This window comes from Ipomoea nil, unplaced genomic scaffold (assembly GCF_001879475.1).
Source record: "Ipomoea nil cultivar Tokyo-kokei standard unplaced genomic scaffold, Asagao_1.1 scaffold3321, whole genome shotgun sequence".
Lineage (NCBI taxonomy): Eukaryota > Viridiplantae > Streptophyta > Magnoliopsida > Solanales > Convolvulaceae > Ipomoea > Ipomoea nil.
This window is the reverse complement of record NW_017619749.1, coordinates 7,012,413-7,032,447: the sequence shown is the minus strand read 5'-3', so window position 1 is coordinate 7,032,447 and position 20,035 is coordinate 7,012,413. Positions and strand designations below refer to the sequence as shown.

General features: G+C 33.9%; 2 protein-coding genes across 4 annotated transcripts; both read left to right on the top strand.

Moving 5' to 3' along the window:
- Window positions 1-10,307: 10,307 nt before the first annotated feature.
- LOC109169715 lies at window positions 10,308-15,537 on the top strand. Of its 3 annotated transcripts, none has more exons than XM_019318600.1 (6): window positions 10,308-10,416; window positions 11,545-12,079; window positions 12,755-13,065; window positions 13,160-13,216; window positions 13,936-14,402; window positions 14,788-15,537. In XM_019318600.1, exons 2-6 carry the CDS (start codon window positions 11,811-11,813, stop codon window positions 15,115-15,117), a joined length of 1,434 nt encoding a protein of 477 aa, XP_019174145.1. In that variant the 5' UTR covers window positions 10,308-10,416; window positions 11,545-11,810; the 3' UTR covers window positions 15,118-15,537. The 3 variants fall into 3 exon arrangements, with proteins under 3 accessions (XP_019174145.1, XP_019174147.1, XP_019174146.1); XM_019318602.1 differs by having other exon boundaries at window positions 10,311-10,416; window positions 11,599-12,079; XM_019318601.1 differs by having other exon boundaries at window positions 10,311-10,416; window positions 11,593-12,079.
- A 565-nt stretch (window positions 15,538-16,102) lies between these two features.
- LOC109169941 lies at window positions 16,103-18,423 on the top strand. Its single transcript, XM_019318856.1, has 3 exons — window positions 16,103-16,132; window positions 16,173-16,418; window positions 17,676-18,423. Exons 2-3 carry the CDS (start codon window positions 16,387-16,389, stop codon window positions 18,241-18,243), a joined length of 600 nt encoding a protein of 199 aa, XP_019174401.1. The 5' UTR covers window positions 16,103-16,132; window positions 16,173-16,386; the 3' UTR covers window positions 18,244-18,423.
- The last annotated feature ends 1,612 nt before the right edge of the window (window positions 18,424-20,035 follow it).

The following is a 20,035-nucleotide window of genomic DNA, read 5'->3' as shown; positions in this document are numbered from 1 at the left end:
GCGGCCGAAAAAGATGGGCAAGGTCGCCGGAGTCCTAGTTGGAGGGTTGTGGTACCACCTTTGTGAACAAAGCTCCCAGTATTGAATAATATAGAAAGAAGCAGTAGTAGTGGTTAGTTCACTGTTCATCTGAAAAAGCTAAAAAAGTTTTCAGGCCCCAAAGAAGGTGGCTCTAATACTATGTTAAAACAGTAGAGGGAAAAGGAAGAAAGGATTTTATTTCATTGTATGCCCCTTAAGTTCTCTATATTACAATCATATATATAGGCATAGAGAAAGGCATATGAAAGCACATGATAAATGCTGAAAAACTACTCCTCTTCTTAAAGCTACAACTTCCTAGAGTAGAGTATATATGACTGCCTATTTCCAACAGATAGATTTCAAACACAAGGGTTAAAGAGTAATTTTAGTATTGTGTTAATTTTAGTTATATTGAAATTATATTCTTTAGCATAATAATAGGGACCATATTAATGGTAATAACTAATCATATATTTTCATGTATTTTAGTGTGAGAATTTCAGCAAGCATCTATAATGTTGTTGTAGGTGTTTTTTCACGCTGGTTTGTGCATTGCTGTACAAGAGTGTGTGCAACTTGTTATACTGGAATTTTTTTTTCCTGATTAGTTATTATATTTTGTTGTTTGTTTGTAAAAAGTTATTATATTGCGTGACCGCAAATTCATGTTGGTTTAACTTTTTTTTTTTTAAAGTGTTTGAAAGAAAGCAAAAGCTGTGGGTAATATGTTTTTTTACGGCGATTTGTGCGTCGTTGTATCGCGTGTGCGTAATGTAGACTTGGGACATTGTAATTTTTGTTTTTCGAAATTGGTATTAAGTGTGTTTGCGAATTCAAGTTAGTTTATTTTATTAAAACAGATTGTAAAGCATCGCGTGTGCGTAATGTAGACTTGGGACATTGTAATTTTTGTTTTTCGAAATTGGTATTAAGTGTGTTTGCGAATTCAAGTTAGTTTATTTTATTAAAACAGATTGTAAAGCATCGCGTGTGCGTAATGTAGACTTGGGACATTGTAATTTTTGTTTTTTGAAATTGGTATTAAGTGTGTTTGCGAATTCAAGTTAGTTTATTTTATTAAAACAGATTGTAAAGCAACTTTTTTTGTGGTTATTTGTACTTGAATTGAAATGTAATGTGGCGTGTGCATAGGTGCACAAAAGCGTGTGCAAGCTACAATAATGAGGACTTTGCATGACGGTGTGTAATGTTTTTTTTTTTTTTTTTTTTTTAAAGAAAATTTGTTATTTGACGTTAGCATGAATTCATGGCGATCGGCCATAATAGCCGAAGCTGTCCATAGAAGTAGTGATGTTATTTTGTCTTAACATTGCACATGCTAATAACGTTTACTTTAAATAATGGTGTGTGCAGAATTTCATGTTGGTGTTGTGTTTGATGTGTGCGTGAATAAATGATGATTTGTATGTTATTTTTTTAATAAATAGAATGTAAAAGCTTTCAACCATGTGCTTTACTTCATGAATGAGTGTTGTTTTTCACCTAATATACTACATTTGGGGTTTGAACATTGTGGTGGTAAGGCGTGTGCGAAAGTCCAAGAAGGGGGTTTTTGCCGAGTGTAAAATAAGATGTGTGCGTCTTAATGGGATGTGGAAGTTGGTGCTTTCCCGGCATAATGTGTGGACTACCCAAAAGCGAATGTATAGTCAAACAGTGTAATATGTGTATTATGTATTATCGAAACACTATATGGAGCGATGAAGACAAGATTTTAGGGTGAATTGGTATGCTAAGGTGTTTCATGATTCCCTATTCAAGAATATTACAACAGTTGCCCTGTGCATTACTTTGATTGATTTTTTGTTGTTGTTGTTGCCTAAGTAATCACTAACGGTGTTGTGGGCATGGTGTTGGGTGGTGTGTGCTTTCCCGGCATAATGTGTGGACTACCAAAAAGTGAATGTATAGTCAAACAGTGTAATATGTGTGCTATGTGTTATCGAAACACTGTATGGGGCGATGAAGACAAGATTTTAGGGTGAATTGGTATGCTAACATGTTTCATGATTCCTTATTCAAGAATATTACAACAGTTGCCCTGTGCGTTACTTTGATTGATTTTTTGTTGTTGTTGCCTAAGTAATCACTAACGGTGTTGTGGCCATGGTGTTGGGTGGTGTGTGCAAAATACCGGGTGACGTGTGCATTGGTGTGCAATAGGGTATGCGTATCATTTGTATTGTGCGTTATTCTTTTCGAGCTGCGCGTTAATTTCTAACAATGAAGTGTGCATTGGTGCAAGAAGGTGTGTGCAAAGTATTTGTTGTTGTGTGCGTTGGTATGCAAAAGCGTGTGCGAATCAATTGTCTTGGGCGTAATTTCATGAAGAGGTTTTTTGTTTTTTTTTTTTAATCGGATTAAAGGGTAATGGAGGTTTGTGCATTGGGGTGTTACAGCGTGTGCAAATTACATAGCGGGCCTATTCGCATCGCGAATGTATAGTCAAACAGTGTAATATGTGTATTATGTATTATCGAAACACTATATGGAGCGATGAAGACAAGATTTTAGGGTGAATTGGTATGCTAAGGTGTTTCATGATTCCCTATTCAAGAATATTACAACAGTTGCCCTGTGCATTACTTTGATTGATTTTTTGTTGTTGTTGTTGCCTAAGTAATCACTAACGGTGTTGTGGGCATGGTGTTGGGTGGTGTGTGCTTTCCCGGCATAATGTGTGGACTACCAAAAAGTGAATGTATAGTCAAACAGTGTAATATGTGTGCTATGTGTTATCGAAACACTGTATGGGGCGATGAAGACAAGATTTTAGGGTGAATTGGTATGCTAACATGTTTCATGATTCCTTATTCAAGAATATTACAACAGTTGCCCTGTGCGTTACTTTGATTGATTTTTTGTTGTTGTTGCCTAAGTAATCACTAACGGTGTTGTGGCCATGGTGTTGGGTGGTGTGTGCAAAATACCGGGTGACGTGTGCATTGGTGTGCAATAGGGTATGCGTATCATTTGTATTGTGCGTTATTCTTTTCGAGCTGCGCGTTAATTTCTAACAATGAAGTGTGCATTGGTGCAAGAAGGTGTGTGCAAAGTATTTGTTGTTGTGTGCGTTGGTATGCAAAAGCGTGTGCGAATCAATTGTCTTGGGCGTAATTTCATGAAGAGGTTTTTTGTTTTTTTTTTTTAATCGGATTAAAGGGTAATGGAGGTTTGTGCATTGGGGTGTTACAGCGTGTGCAAATTACATAGCGGGCCTATTCGCATCATGTTGTGTGTATTTTTGTTCTTTTTTCCCAAAATTATGGTATTGGTGTGTGGGTTACTTGTTACGGGCGTGTGTGATGGTGTGTGCATTGTATGAGCGTTAGTGTATGTTGTTTTTTTTTTTTAAATAAAATTGTTAAAAGAATTCACAATCAGTGGACATGTGATTATTAAAGTAGTGCGTAGTTGTGGTATGCCGTGTGCAAATTATAGGGTTGTGAATATTGCAATTTATTTATATTTTTTTCCCAAAATGATTATTAGGTGTGTGCGTGAGTTCATATTGGTGGTTTGTTTTTATAAATAAAAAATAATAATAAAATGACTTTTTCGTTGTTTTACCAGAATTGTTATTTAAGGTGGTGTGTAGCATTGATGTGCAATAACGTGTGCAACTAAGTGAGTTCTACTCCAGAGCTTAATTGCAATAGCATTTCATAAACAAATGAAGATCTATAGATGTACGAAATCAGTAAGTTTTACTCCAGAACTTAATTGCAATAAGCAGCACATATAACAATTGCTCAGACTTCAAACACAATTTTTTTAGCCCATAAAAATGAGTTCATAATTTCCACTGAATTGACCAAACAAACATTCAATTTCAAAAATACTGATATTTTTTCCTTTCCTCCACAAATAGGAAAAACTTGAACATCTACCCTTCTACAAAACAATTGATGTACAAAGAATAATAAAAACTTCAACCTCCTCAATCATGAACTTTACCCCAATGGTTGAACTACTAAAAGCCTATGACTTTATGGCTGATTTCACTTCTACCAACATAACAAATTAACAATGGGAAAATCTGCTAAATAACTAAAAGGCCGAGAAAGCCTCACATCATTGTCAAAGTAACCCTCCGAAGACCGAAAGCAAACCCATAACAATGGCAAAACCTCAACAAACTAAGATCCGACAAGGGCTGGGACTGTACCTTCCCAATAGAATTATTTGTAAAATTGCAATGGAAAAACTTTGTATCAAATTTGATAGAAAATTTGCACTATAGTGGTTAATATTAGTCATTTTTTTTATCAAATTTAATAGTCAATGAACATACAACCGCCGGTGACCCATTGTTGATACCATCGCCGACGTTAAACAAACAAATAATCCAGATCAGAGTAGCATAGAATGACTTATAAGAGCATGAAATAGTTATTAAAATTAAGTGAACAAACATTTTGCTTTATGAGAGATGCTGGAACTTTGAGAAGTCTAAATTATGTATACTGCCTTTCGTAAGACAATTATTTAAGTCAAATTTAGAACAAAACCCACTCCGGAGTGGCAATTTTGTGAAAGCAATGCCAAAAAATTACACATGAAAAAATCTCTAGTATTATGCAGTGGATAGTGCCAAAAACAATTATTCAATGTTGAACTTACTTGGTTACCCATGCATACTTGATAGGATGTTGGAAAGACTACTATGACTTTGAGGAATTGATTCTTGAACATGAGAAGAATAACTCTTGTTTGGACAGTAATTACTCTGCAAATAACTGTGTTGTCATTTCATGTAATGCAGAATCTCAGTGTGTAATATCCTCCATGTTCATTAAGTATGAGATGTATTATTTGTAATTAATAAATAATATGTTTTCCTAACAGCAAAAAAAGAATGGAAATGACTGTGAAAAATATTTGTGTTCTTTGATAAAGAAGCTTGAAAGCTATTCAAGAAAATCCACTGGCTCTCCACATCCCACTTCTATATAAGCTTACCTAGATACAACCCCAGACCATAACTCTCTAATCCAAACTGAAATAGAAACAAAACATTTTCACCACCAAGAATGGCTCATCATCTCAACCCAACCTTTCTCCTGCTTTTCTTGATCTCTCTGTCACCGGCGCTCGAGGCCAGAGACCTTCTGGAGATGACATGCATTGCCTGAAATCCCAACATTGCCAAAGCCTGAGCTGCCAGAATTTCCAAAACCAGAGTTACCAACATTCCCAAAGCCTGAATTTTTGTGTCCAACACAAATAGAACAGTCTCGTTGTATCCTAAAATCATTGGTATCGGATTCTTAGTAAGGCATGAGAGAAGCTATGTGCTGTAACTTTGAATTCCAAAATATTTTAATTTTGACATATGTAACTTTATAATTAGGCGTTGTGATCTTCATCAAAAGAGTTGTCACTCATTGAATTCAAGAAGAAGTGCAATTGAGCCCCTTTTACCTATTTTTAATTGGATGTCACGTCATGTTGTTGCTACAACAATTTTTTTTTTTTTTTTTAAACTGATTTAAAAAAAAATATATCTTTTTAAATGTTGTTATTGTTGGAAAAATTAGCTTAAAATGGCATAAAATGACATATTAAGTGGTTATTTTGTGGTACAATTATCAGTGGTCCACTTTCGATTTGGGTCGGGCCAAAGTGGATTCGGGTACTTCGTAGTGAGACGAAGAGATTGATATATTGTACGCTCAAAACGGATAATGGGTGAATGAGATATTGATTCTCAAAGTAGACCCATTTGAGTTGGGAAATGAAGGAAAATAGTGGACTTTGTCCCACATTGGTTTGGAAACAAGATTTGCTCCCCTTATATACATGAGCTCTTTTGAAACTTGTAGAATTGTATAGCATAGAGGTTCTTTTGTGCGGGGGAGGGGGTGCAAATCAAAATCCAACTAAAAGAGATCACGTGTGTAATTCTATTAAATATAAAATAGAAAAAATTGCACTTCTCGTCCTTAAGTTATAGGATAGGATAATTGTAGATTTCGTCTCTAAGTATTGGTCATACTCACTTTTCGTTCATATGTTATCTTTAACGTTGCACTTTTCGTCCTTTTATTAATAAAACATTATGGACAAAATTTGCAATTTTAGTATAACTCACGGACAAAAAGTCAGCACGAAAAGTGCAACGACCATAATAACTTAGAGACGAAAAGTGAGCATGACTAAGACGAATTCTACAATTACTTTATAACTTAGAAACGAAAAGTGCAATTTTTTTAATAAAATAATATATTCGTCACATGCAAAAGTAGGTATATATTGAGTATGTAGACGTACCATGAAACTCTTCTGCAATTTTTTTTATACAACGTCAAATTGCATTATGTTTTCTATATATATATATATAGGCACTTGCACACTCATGTCTTAGCCCGTGTAAACATATCCTATTCATTATTTAAGCTTGTTATGCTTACCTTTTTCTAATACCTTTTGATGAAGAATTATAACTTTGCTCAGCAAGATTCTTAAATTTTCTTGTTCCTTAACTAGAACACACAAAATATTTATCAACTACAATATTGCTATGTATCCTTGTGGTTGATTTACGGATGCTAAATCCAATGGAAGGATTATGTTTGGCATACATACAAATCATACATTTCATCAAGGTTTTTCTTTTCAAGCCTTCAAGGGAACCATTTTTGTCAACTTCATTATCTGCAATAATTATGCCAAATATTATTGTTACTTTTTGACCTAGAAATGCATAACTTTTCAAGAATTTGAATGTAGTTAGTAATGTAATACTCCTAAGATAAATTTTAATACAATTTACTGTAAATGTCATACTTTTAAAGTGAAATGTAATACATTTTATTACTTTCATTGTCTGCAGATGTAAAATGATCACATTTATGAACAGATACAACATTTTTTTTCTATTTGTTCAAAAAGGGATGGACATTCACTCTCCATATTAGTAACATTTATGTACTACTAAAAATAATAACGACATAAAAATTCATTATAAAGTACTGAGTATTTTTTTAATCTTGTCATGTAAATTAAAGTACAATGAACAACATATCATAATACTAAACAACATTATTGTAGCACAATACTTGAATATAGATTTGTTACTTTATTAACTTTAATTTAAATTTAAATGTAATACATTTTCTATTAAAATCAAAGTGTAATTTAATACAATTTCTTACCTTCATTGTTTACCATATTGTAGAATGATTGTGGTGTTCATCAACTGTAGCTACATCCTAGCGCTAAGAAAAAGAAAAACTACCACCTTCCATTTGGTAATGTTTTGTGCTACATACAATAATATCATATAAACTAAAAAATTCTATATTTTAATCAAAATTGGTAATACTTTTCTACTGAATTGCAGTAATTTTCAATAAAATTATGAAATTATGAAATTATGAAAATTTTCAAAAGGAAGATATTTTTACCTTTATTGAGAGAATTTTTAGGTTGGGAACTAGGGCTCACCCTAATGGCCCTAATATTGCTCGAAGGAGCTGAAGAAGATGCGGAGGAGGTCCGTTGACATAAAAAGACAGAACGGTGAAGGAGCTCGATTGAGACGAAGGAGGTGGATGAGAAGCTCAAACGAGGCGGAAGAGAGTAGGGGTGTTCAATCGGTTAACCAAACCGTTTTAACTGAACCGATTTAACAGAAGTTTTTAAATTTTTAATCGTTAATCGAACCAAAATTTGTGTTACCGAATTAATCGAACTGAAATTTTTTTTTCGGTTAACCGATTAACTGAACTTTTTTAAGTTAAAATTTAAAATTCTAAAAATAACACCTAAAATAATAAATTCAATTAAAATAATACATATCATAATAAATTCATAACAAAATATACAAAAACAATACCGTAACAACACTATAAACATATTACATTTAAATATTTAATACATTATATATATATATTAAAAAGTTCAGTTAACCGACACTTTCGAACCGAATTAACCGTTAATCGAACTTTGGAAAAATCTTTTAATTATTAACCAAACCGAAAAAATTCGGTTAAAAAAAAGTTAACCGAACTTTGCCGGTTAACTGAAAATTATCCGAAGTTTGCACACCCCTATAAGAGAAGCTGAATGGGAGGCGGAGGAGGCGATGATTGTCGGAGAAGATTATGACTCAAGAAGTAGAGCCGTCAAAACAGATTTAATTAGTCTGTCCCACCCCACCAAAATGGATGAGCGAGCCAGCGAGCCAGCGAGGGCCACCAAATTTGCCTAGTGTGTGTACATTACTAACATTAGTGTGTGTGTGTGTTTTTTTTTTAATATTAAAAAATGTATTAGTAATTTTGTGCATTGTATAAATTATTTATTATTGACTTATGGATTGATGCATTTATATATTTGACTATTTATTAAAACTTATTAGTTATTACTTATTATTCCATCTGTCTCATTTTATTCTTTGTTTATTTTCTTTAATAATTTTTACTTATTTTTAATTAAATTTATTTTTTGTGTTTAATAGTACTTTTAGTGTAGTTTCTAAATATATAAATTTTGTATACTAATACTAAACTTAATATTATGAAAAATTGAGTTAAAAAATAACTTCAATCAAACATTGTTAATCGAACCAAAAACATAAAATGAGACAGAGAGTAGTTATTAGTGTTTTTTTAACAAATTACAAATACATTAATATATGTTTTAAATATCCAAATTATTTTAATATACACTTAATGTAAAGTTTTTAAATTTTATCGGGCCCCACTAAAACCCGCAGCCCGACCTTTGTTAGTCTGCAAATTATGCCATGGAATCGTGTTCACCGAGAATGGTGAACACAAGGCAAAACGACGTCGTTTTTAGACAAAAAAAAAAAAAAAAAAAATCGCGGATGTGGAGTTAACGGCGCGCGTTTGATCAAATTATGAATTTTCTGTTATGAGATTATGAATTTTATGAAAATTCATAATTTCATAACAGAAAATTCATAATCGCATAACAGAAAATTCATAATCTCACAACTGAAAATTCATAATCTCATAACAGAAAATTCATAATCTTATAACAGAAAATTCATAATCTCATGGTTCCAAAGTGAATGTGTAGGCATGGTTCCAAAGTGAATGTGCAGGCATGGATTCATAATTTATGAATGTCCGTGATTTCGGACGGGAATATGTAGGCATGGTTCCAAAGTGAATGTGTAGGCATGAATTCATAATTTATGAATGTCCGAAATTATGAATGTAATGAAAATTCATAATCTCATAACAGAAAATTCATAATCGCATAACAGAAAATGCATAATCTCATAACTGAAAATTCATAATCTCATAACAGAAAATTCATAATCTTATAACAGAAAATTCATAATCTCATGGTTCTAAAGTGAATGTGTAGGCATGGTTCTAAAGTGAATGTGCTGGCATGGATTCATAATTTATGAATGTCCGTGATTTCGGACGGGAATGTGTAGACATGGTTCCAAAGTGAATGTGCAGGCATGAATTCATAATTTATGAATGTCTGAAATCTTTGTTCACCTCAAATTAAAGTGAAACCGCAAAATGTGAAAATAAAGAAGAAAAGTCACACAATTAATTAAGAAATTAAAAAAAAAAAAAAAAGATAACGGTGTACTAACACGGTTCCATGGCATAACGTCTGTTGTTAGTCCCACCAAATTGGCGGGCTTTGGTGAGCGCCGCCCTGCCGGCCCACTTAACGGCTCTATTAGGAAGATAGTTGATTAGAGGTAAACTCAGTGAGTTTGAGTATTAAGCATGTGTGATGAGTCTCACGAATTGAGACCCATGAGATGATGATTTTACACGAGAGTATACCCCATACTTGTGCTCACTGCACACAAGCAACCCGGTTGCCTGGATGAGATTTTCACTGCGCACAAGCAACCCGGTTGCCTGCTGATGAGATTTACAGGAGAGTATACCCCACACCTGTGCTCACTGCGCACAAGTAACCCCCTTCACTTTGAGAGGTTGCCCGCTGATGGGACTCAAACCCTGATCATTCTTTCAAAATTTCACCTATGTGACCAGTTGAACTACCCATGCGGGTACATTTTTTATTACATAAAAATGCATTGTTTGTATGGAAGCCCTATTCACATCTCATCTCATCCATATATATTCCTCTCTCTTTTTTTTTTTCTTTTTTTTTAATGCATGATTTTTTTATTTTTTTTTTAAAGGTGGGGTGGGGGTGGGGGGTAGAATTGGAAAATGAGGAATTTGGATGATATTACGTTGCCACCCCATCTAGTAGAAAGCGGGAAGCGTACGTGAAAGTCAAGAGAGCGAGGCTTAGGTCATGTTGTGGTTATATAAACATAAACATAACGTCCACTTCTTCTTCCCTACTCTCTTTCTTTCTTGTCGCCGCCGACCCCAACTCTCTCACTCACTGGTAAGCCTCTAAATAATTTCTGCATGCTCTCTCTCTCTCTCTCTCACCTTTCCACTCCTCCCTATCCCTACATGTTCTTCAATTCCATGCTTTTCATCTCAATTCTCTGCTCCTTTCTGTTCCTTGCTTGATTTTGGTTTTTCTACTTTGCATGTGGGTTTTGGGAACACTGCTTCCCGATCATGTATGTTCTATCACCATTTTAATTTGTCTCTTTAAGTACTTCTTCAGCTCAAATGATGGCTTGGTTTGGGTGCTTGCGTGCCAAAAATGGGAGAACTGAATTTCACTTGCTAGCTTGGATATGTCTAGTGGTGTGAAGTTTCAAGGTTTTGAACTGCTGTTTGTTTTTGTGGTTGCGTTTCTGAGGCTATGCATTAGGTGCTCTGTGTTTCGTATCCCATAGTTTTAATGTTGTTTGTGTTTTGTTTTTTCTTGGTTATTCAAATTCGTACTCGTGCATTTTGTGAAAATTCCAACTTAATTGCTCCTTTAATTTGTTCTTTTATTCCAATTTCAATTTCAATTGGTGAATATATGCCGTGAGGGATTCTCATCACATTGTCTCTTACTACTCCAAAATTAAAATAGTCCCTAGCTAGAATTTTGATACAAGAATCATTGGGGGCAATGATCGAAATGGCAGGATGGTTTGATATTTAATTTAATCATAGAATCATGGAATTTTTATATGGCTAGAAAATTTTTAGATCCTCAGCACGGAAGAGGATCCTATTAGGCCCCATTTTTTTGCTGGATACACATGGTACATTCTGTCAAGCTAAGGTGGCATTTTCATGTTAAGTGATTTCCAGCAGTGGCCATACATTAGATCGAACTGCCACGGAGACTGCCTGGAAAAATCCCAAGTTACTGAAATTTTTGTCTGATAATATAATGATCATGTCTTAGAATGTTGCTGACCACTGTAATGTTTTTTTATCCCAATTGTTTGATTTTTTTAAAGATTGTTCTTTACTCTCTCTTTCTCTGTTTTAAAAGTGTCTGTTTGCCATGTTTTGCATTTTCAAGTGGTTACAAGTCTCAGTACGTATTCCAATTCTCCAGCTCCAGCTTCCCCTCGGAGAAATTGTTTCATGTTCTCTTTCATTTCCTTCCATGTTACAGATTACATATGACAAACTGTCCCAGTGATATGTCATCCATTCAAATAAGTTTCAGTAGAACTTAATTTCCCCCCTGCTATATCAAGCTAAGGAAGCAATAGTTGGTCTTGGGTATATTTGTGGCATTGCTTCAGTTCCTACTTCCCATAAAGACTGAGACTAAAGCAAATTCTGTTTGAAATTGCTGCTTATGGTGTGGTGTACCTTCTGATTATGAAAGGAATGCTTTGAACTGAATAAAGAAACTTCAACAGAAGAATCTCCCATATGGAAGGTAAATTTGATAAGCAAAATAAAGCTACAACATATGAAGACGGTATTCCTGTTGACGTGACGGGATTTACAAGAAGCAGTGTCCCTGGAATCCTTACGAAGGAGGATCCAGATGAGACAGAATACTCAAGCTCATTTGCCGACTCTACATCTGGTAATGATAATTTTTCTGGACCAAGTGATGCTGAAGTTGAGTCCCAATTCTGCAATGAAAGTGGCTTAGGGTCTTCATTTGATGGATTTGGAAGTTTGTTCCCTCTGAGGTATATATGGTTTTAAATATATAATAAATGCTTCTCTGCTCTCTCTCTCTATCTCTCCGTGTGTCTGTCTCCATACCATTTTTCATGTAATTAGGAAAAGTAGAAACTATAAAAGCAACCAGATATAAAAAAGCCACCGGGAATAATTTTACAATGATGTGACTGACAGAGGAGAATGCAAGAGAAATTTCTGCCGCATTATCTTCTGTAATCCCATGAAGCCTAAGTATATATACATATATCAGCCCTGTCCACCCACTTTCACCACCAACTCATTACAATATTTTGTTTTGAAATATCCACTCTATCCGTGACTTTATAATATGATTGTTTATAAATTATTGCACTTTGTAGGCAGTTTATTTAGGTTCTTCAAGGTTTTTGTTTCTCTTCTCTTTTAAATGGTTTAGAATTTAAAGCGATAACTAAAGCTTCCTACATTGACAAAATATTACTCTCTGGTTGAAGATTGTTTGACTTCAACGTATCATTAAGCAGTGGAGGTAGAAATATTGTTATGTTATGGTACATATGTTACACCCTAGCTTCTTAATAATCTAGTTTTTATATACTAGGATATTTTCAACTTTTCAGACAAAGAATTCTGCTTGACAATTTTCTTCGAATACAGTTCGATTATACCACCTTCTTCTCCTGACAAATTCCATTTTTCAGGAAGAAAAAGTTGACCAGTCATTGGAGAAACTTTGTAAGTCCTGTAATGTGGCGATGCAAGTGGATAGAAGTGAAACTAAAGGAGTTTAAATCACAGGTGACAAAATATGACAGAGAGATGGCTGCATATGATCGGGAAAAACATCAGGTATTAGATCAAATGTTGCTACAAGATTCTGGATCAAAATCAATACCATACATTCATCAAAGCGAAAAGAAAAAGGCCATGAAGAGGAGGAGGAAACGACAGAGAGCTGAAGGAATGGATACATTGTCATATATGTCAAATCATAAGCTCTTCTCCTACTTTGGTACGATTTCTTTCTCTTTTACTTCTTCAGGGCACACCGATCGATGTTTCTGGCCAGAGTAATTAAATTTTCTTTTAATATGTATTTATTACAGAAAATAAGAAATCAGATCCAGATGGGAATTCTGCAGGCGATGAATTGAGTAATGTAGGTATGTATAGGTTTCATAGTCCTTGGTTCCTAAGTTCTTTCCTTATTTAAGTAAAATTGTGATAAAAAAAAAAAAGATTCTTCCTTAGTTGATGCCTATTTCTTACCATGAATAGGCATTCTTTTTCCAAGTTGTACACTTGATGTTCTACGCCTTCAAAAAGTGATGAAACATTGAATAATGTTCATCACATGTTAGATTTCGTATATATCATGTAAATCATGGATTTGCAGAGCATAGAAAATTGCGGTATTCTTTACTAACTGTTTGCCACAGTCTATTGCTGAAACCATACCTACTAAATTTACAGTTAGGGGCCATTCATATATCAAATTCTGTACTTGTTCCACTGAAGTCCCCCAAAAGCACTCATTTTTTTTGTTAAAAACTTTCAAATTGTCAAAGCATTAGTGTTTTTCCTGCAGAATCTTATAAGTTGCCTATACATTTAGATGAAGATCCTACTTCTTGCACACATATCCATGCCTCTCTCATTTGCCTTTTTATAATACTGTTATCCAATAATTGAGAGTGCATCATAGGTTTGTATTATGTTAGAGTGGATCATCATCTTCTGCTTTGTCTGAGGAGGATTATCTTTTATATGTGTTCGTTTTGTGTTCCTCAACTGTTCACTGGAGAGAAATTTTATGGAATATTTATTTATTGATATTGATATTCATTTGCTGCTCCCTCAGTTTGCTTTCTTTTTGTAACAGTATTGGTGGAACACAATACCAGCACCCATGACGAGTTGGTTAGTGATGATTTTTCAATTCTCAAACACAGTGATGATTTACCAGAGCAGATCCTTCGGAAAATTGAACTGCTACATACAAGGGTTCACAGACTGAATGCTCAACTTGATACAGTGATGGCCAAAAATGCATTGAAGTTCTCTTCCTCTGAGAATCTGAGCAACCTGGGATTTTATGAGGCACAGGACAGCTCTGTTCGTAACCCCACATTCTCTGCTTGCAATGGGGAGACAGTGTCGGTTGGATGTTTATACACGTCTACTCAACACATAGGTGTCAATGATTTTGGAGATTCCATCATGCATGATGGTGCAATTTCAAGCTTTGGGGTGGCTAATCCTCCAGACATAAGTGAAAGTAGCACAGGATTTCTTTCGTTTGTTGATGCCACCCAGCATCAGGCACAGGTTGGAGATTCTGGTGAAAAAGTAAGACACTTGATTTTATTATCTATAAAAATTGATAAAATTCATTGATTGAAATAAGTCTATTTTTTATATGATAAATTAGAGATGATGTGTCACCTCTTATGGTTAGGGGGAACTAATTGTATGGGAGGGATGTTGGGCAGTCTATCTTCAACTCCGAGGAGATATTCAGATGATACATTGACTATATCTAATTGGCAATCCCATGAAAGTTTGGGAGCAAGCTATAGACCTCCGCCCCCCCGCCCCCCCCCCCCCCCCCATCTGTGCTCTTAATTTCTTTGTTTACTACTGCATTGCATGTTTTGGATGGATGAGTCAATTCTTACATTGAGTTAGCCCGCCCTTCAATGAGTTAATAACTTGGGTTATTCTATATTTACAGATTGTGGATAACATCCTCGCACAAAATGAAGCAGCTGAAGTAGAAGGAGGGTGTCTTTTAAAGATGAATCATGATCAATCCTTAGTGAAAAACCTAGGCACGGAGAAGAATATTGCAGACGAAAGCACTAATCCTCCGCCTGCAGTTCCTGTACCTCAACCAAATGCTTTGCTCAAAGCTGGTACATCCCATGAGCAGTCAACTTTGAGACCATGCTTAACCTCCGAAATTCATTTTCCATCTACTGCAAGTAAAAGAAAGCGAGGAGAGCGTAAAGCAGGTGGTGGTGGTTGGAATTGGCAAAAGCCAGGAGAACCTGACAGCCAGTAAGATTGTTTTCTGCTCGGTATTATTCATAAATTTGCAAGGTCAGACTTTTAGATGCCATTTTAAAAAAGAAAAAGGTGGAAACATACCTTACCATACCATACCATACCATGTCCTTCCCATGCAAGATTCAAAATAAGAAACTTAGTTATACCGAGCATTTTCCCATGGCATTTTCTGCATTCATATGTGAGCCACAGACACTACACTAGAGTAAGGTGTAAGAAGTGCCAGCAGTTGTCAGTCTCTTTTCTCTACTCTACTCTTTGTTAGCGGAACATTAACATATGGATTTTTCTAGGTTGAAATTTGTAGCTCTGAGGCTGGTGCTTGATCTCAGCTTCCATAAAAACGAGAATTTTCTTGTGTTGTATGTTAAAAATTAAATTAGCAGCAATATACAAATTTATTTTTCTTCTGTTATCTGTCACATGAATATACACAACACAAGAATCTGTACAGTACATAGATCTTGGATGTAGTGGTCCAGAGATTAATGGCCTAGCTAAATGACCTGACAATGCATGTATGGTTATTTGAGTCATTCTATATATATATATATATATATATATATATATATATATATATATATATATATATATATATATATATATATATAATTGAATGGTTTAAATGATGAAATTAAAGATTAAGTTAATATGAGATGTTAATGAAAGCATTAGTTTGGGTGTGATGCTATGCTGATCCCTTAGCCAACATCTGTGATCTGTAATCATAATGTGTATGTGTATTATAATATTTGCAGCAGCCAGCTTTAGTGTTCATCCCCCCTAAAACATGCAGGGATTATATCATTATGTCATCCATTTGCAAGTTGATTTTCTGGCTATAGTATAAACACCACCCTCACTTATTTTCTTATTACTTCTATCTTTTCTGTATAAAGTATTTCTAGTTTAAGCATAAATTTATATATGGAAACATATTGGCATAAGTTTATATATGTTTGGGGTCTTTAAAGTGAGTGTGGAGTAGGGCCAACTGGTGTTTTTGTTATGTTTTTTTTTTTTTTTTTTTAAAGAAAAAAAAAAAAAAAGCAGCAGAGTTACTTTGGACATTCATGCTTGCCAAAGCAAAAGGGAGAGAATATTGTAGTTTTTAAACAAATGAGGGAAAAGAATGCATTGCCAACTCTAGTTGAAGCCATAAGGTAGACTTGATCCCTTGAGCTTTCTTCTTCTTCTTCTCCGATCCTTTTCTGGTTCTCTTTTATCTGTTGCATATATATACATTCCTGTTTCTTTTCTGTTCATGCAAGATCCAAACCAGACAACACCAGCAAGGTAACATCTCTACCTCGATCTCACACTAGGGACGATAAAGTTTAGTATTCTAAAATTTGATTCTATAAGATTATTAGTCCTTATCCGTGTTTTTCTTTTTAGTTTTTTAGCATTAACCACTTTATTTTAAGTTCATTAAAATTTGAGATTCGGGTATATTTTAACTCTATTATTAGAGTTAAAGAAATGAAGTTGGTAATGGGTTACAAGACCGTTGTCCAAGTGGTATAAAGTATATATGAACATGAATGGTCGCCGGTCTTTTAATTAATTAAGACATGAGACTTGTTCTAGTCTTGAATTGAGACCACTGACCGATTCTAACACTTCAATTCCTCCAGTTGACCTATTGTACTGTTTTGGATGACTTCAACTTGGCCAAGTCATGGTCTTTCTGAGCTCCTCATTATTCAACATATATTTCTGTCAAAATCATACTCTGTATATCTATCTATATCACTATAGAGGTTTGATTATATTAATCTTATTTCACGAGACACAAATATTAATATATGTTTTTAAAATAAAAATTATAGCGTATAAAATTGACATACCGAGAGTTAAGCAGATCTTAGGGATGTACTCGATCAATCATGACTTGGCCGTTGTTTATATGATAATTTAGTTAGAGGTAATAATATTTTTAATAATGAATAAATCTTAATTATTTAATAAATTAATTTTGATAATTGAAAGATTATTAATATTTGTAGAAAATGGCTTGCTCAATATTAACTTTTTTAACGACATATATATTGCATTTTGCCATTCTGGTTTAATGATGTTGTATAACTTCTATATGCCGACGATGCATTAAATATTTACTAATAATGTATATATTAATAAAAGTTATGAAATGTTTGTAAGGGTGTATCTCATTTAGAGTTCTAATGCCTTTTGTAGACTTTTTAATATGAAAATAGTTTTTAAAAATTTACAAATATTTCTTTTAACTTCTCTTACAGACTTATTATAAATTCGTACAAAGTTGATGAAAGTCTAAAAAATGAACCAATATGTGGAATAGATTTATTCCCTAGCCTAGAATACAAATTGATTCCACATTTGGTCTATTCTCCAAACAAACTTTGCTTTAATTAATGTGATAGTATGATATTAATTACTTTCACAGGTTTTCAAAAAAAAATTACTTTCACATTTTCATCATGCAAGTGTAACGAAATTTGATAGAGTTTCGTGTATAATATATTAGGGTGACATACAGTACGAAAATTAATTAAGTTGTTATATATATAGGAAAGCTTGGTACCAAAGAGCAATGGAGATGGCACTTTTGTGCAAAACCATTGCATCAAAGCCAAGTGAAATCCCCACAACCAGAAACACTACTACAATCTGGAAACCAGCTGATCAGATAATTTCCAACAATAAGCACAAGGTAAAAAAATGCACCATACTAAGTGTGACAACTTCCCTCACTAGAGTCTGTCTATGCGTCCCAATTTCTTCCTACACCTACGTGCCGCCGGTCCTCCAAGCCGACATAGTTTCATCATCAACCTCAACCAACAGGACTAGTACTAGCAGCATCTACCTAAGAGCCAAGCCCCCACCACCAACCCCCCACCAAACACTCCTCCTCGGCGGCCGAGCCGCCACGATTGCCTTGGAGGGAAGGAGAGTTTTTCGCGGGAAATCATTGAGGGATGATGTTCTTATGAGGAGGTTTGTGATTGAAGAAGAAGCAATGTGGCAGGTTAGGAGGAGGAATGCGATGGAAGTTATTAGGAGAAGAAATGGCATTAGGAGCAGGACACAGCTTGGTCCTAGTCCTCTTAGTAGAATGGTTTTAGCTGAGTCGTAGTTTGAGCTCGAGAGGCTAGGATGTATACTCTCATACTCAAAATTTTGATGTTGACATTTTTACTGTAGTCCATATAAAATAATAGCTTATCAATGACTGTCACATCAAAGAGTAAAAGTGAGAGAGTAAGAATGGAAAGTCGTACATGCAATATAACTTGTATATTAATTCTTATGACCACCTACCTTGTACTACTTGCATTGTGTAGCTTTAGCTTATGCCTTTGTTGTTTGGGTACATATATGTACTTTTTGTCCAATCATTTATTTCTACAAAATGTCAATTTTCAAATAATTAAAGTAATAGATATAAGTTCGATACTTGATCAATTAATATGTTATATTTATTAAATCAAATGGATGGAGATTGAAAATAACACTTATAGTCTTTATATTATAAGAAAATAATACTTTTTATCCTCGATTATACTATCGCTACTTTTTGTTATTTAATTGTCTGTAGAATGACTTTTATCATCCATTAAGTTGTATGTCAAGTGTATTTTAATTTTTAACCCAACTCGATCTAACATAACTTAGGGACCTAAAAAAAATCACTTCATAGACAACTAAGAGATGAAAAGTTACACAAATATGATTGAGGAACAAAAAGTGTTGTTTTTCCAATAATTTAAGGACAAAATTTTTGTCTTTTTTTTCTTATATAATTATACATATTTGTCAAAAAAAAAAAAAGAAAAAAAAAGAGAGAATTTTTAGAGCAACCAGTGTATATATTTATTAGCTTGCAATTGAATAGAGTATTTCCGCTCAATCATTATACCATGGACCATGATTCATATTGTAAGGTGAATCATTGACATAAGATATATTTTTATTATACTAAATATACATTTTTAATATACTAAAAGTTTATTTTTTGAAGATACATTATTTGAGTACTGAAAATACATTATTTGGTAGTACATAAATAATGTAAATTCAGTATATTATATTAAAAACTGTACATTTATTCATGGTCGAAAATATAATTTGCCAAATTAACTTCTATTTGCAAACGCACGGATACATTTTTGTACCTGCACATTTGCGCACGCGCCAAAAAAAAAAAGTCATGCACTGCACGCCTGAACCCAACAAGTTGCGTGCTACATGCAGGAAATTTGCTAGCCATTTTATTTTTTTTTTGTTTAATTATAATAGGGAAAATGGTACTTTTTCCCCCTGAGTTATATACTTATAGCATTTCTCCCCCTGAATTATTTAAGTGGCTCTTTTCTCCCCTAAAATGTTAAATGGACATATTTACCCTTAAAATAAATATTTAAAATAAATATTTCATTTATTTTTCTTCTCCAACAAATTATTACTATAATTTGGTTCAAACCAAACAGATATTATAGCAACCAAACCAAAATATTCCAATTACAATTTAGAATCAGTACGCGATATTTAGAGTTTATTAAAATCGCAAATCGAAATGGCCGGTTCATGTTCCGAACTGAAAAAATAAAATAATTTATTGTTGAATTTAGACTATTTTAAAATAAAAAATAAAATAAAAACGGTTCAAAATTGCGAACCGGATCCGGAACCGCCGATTCACGGTTCATGATCCAGTTTTTTTGGTTCATAAATTTAATAAATTGAAATCTAAATATTGGATTCTAGATCTGAATCATAACCGAAAACTTTTAATTCGATTGCTATAGTATCCGGTTCAGTTCGAACCGAACCGTGATCATTGCTACATATACACAATAATTTGTTGGAGAAGTAATCAAGTAAAATAAATAAAATGTTTACTTTAAGGGTAGAAATGTCAATTTAAT

Bases quoted from the DNA above. Each gene is read 5' to 3' on its own strand.
- LOC109169715 (XM_019318600.1), top strand. From the start codon at position 11,811: ATGGAAGGTAAATTTGATAAGCAAAATAAAGCTACAACATATGAAGAC. The intron at 12,080-12,754 runs GTATATATGGTT...TCCATTTTTCAG, and splicing joins GGAAGTTTGTTCCCTCTGAG to GAAGAAAAAGTTGACCAGTC. The intron at 13,066-13,159 runs GTACGATTTCTT...TATTTATTACAG, and splicing joins TAAGCTCTTCTCCTACTTTG to AAAATAAGAAATCAGATCCA.
- LOC109169941 (XM_019318856.1), top strand. From the start codon at position 16,387: ATGCAAGATCCAAACCAGACAACACCAGCAAG. The intron at 16,419-17,675 runs GTAACATCTCTA...TTATATATATAG, and splicing joins AACCAGACAACACCAGCAAG to GAAAGCTTGGTACCAAAGAG.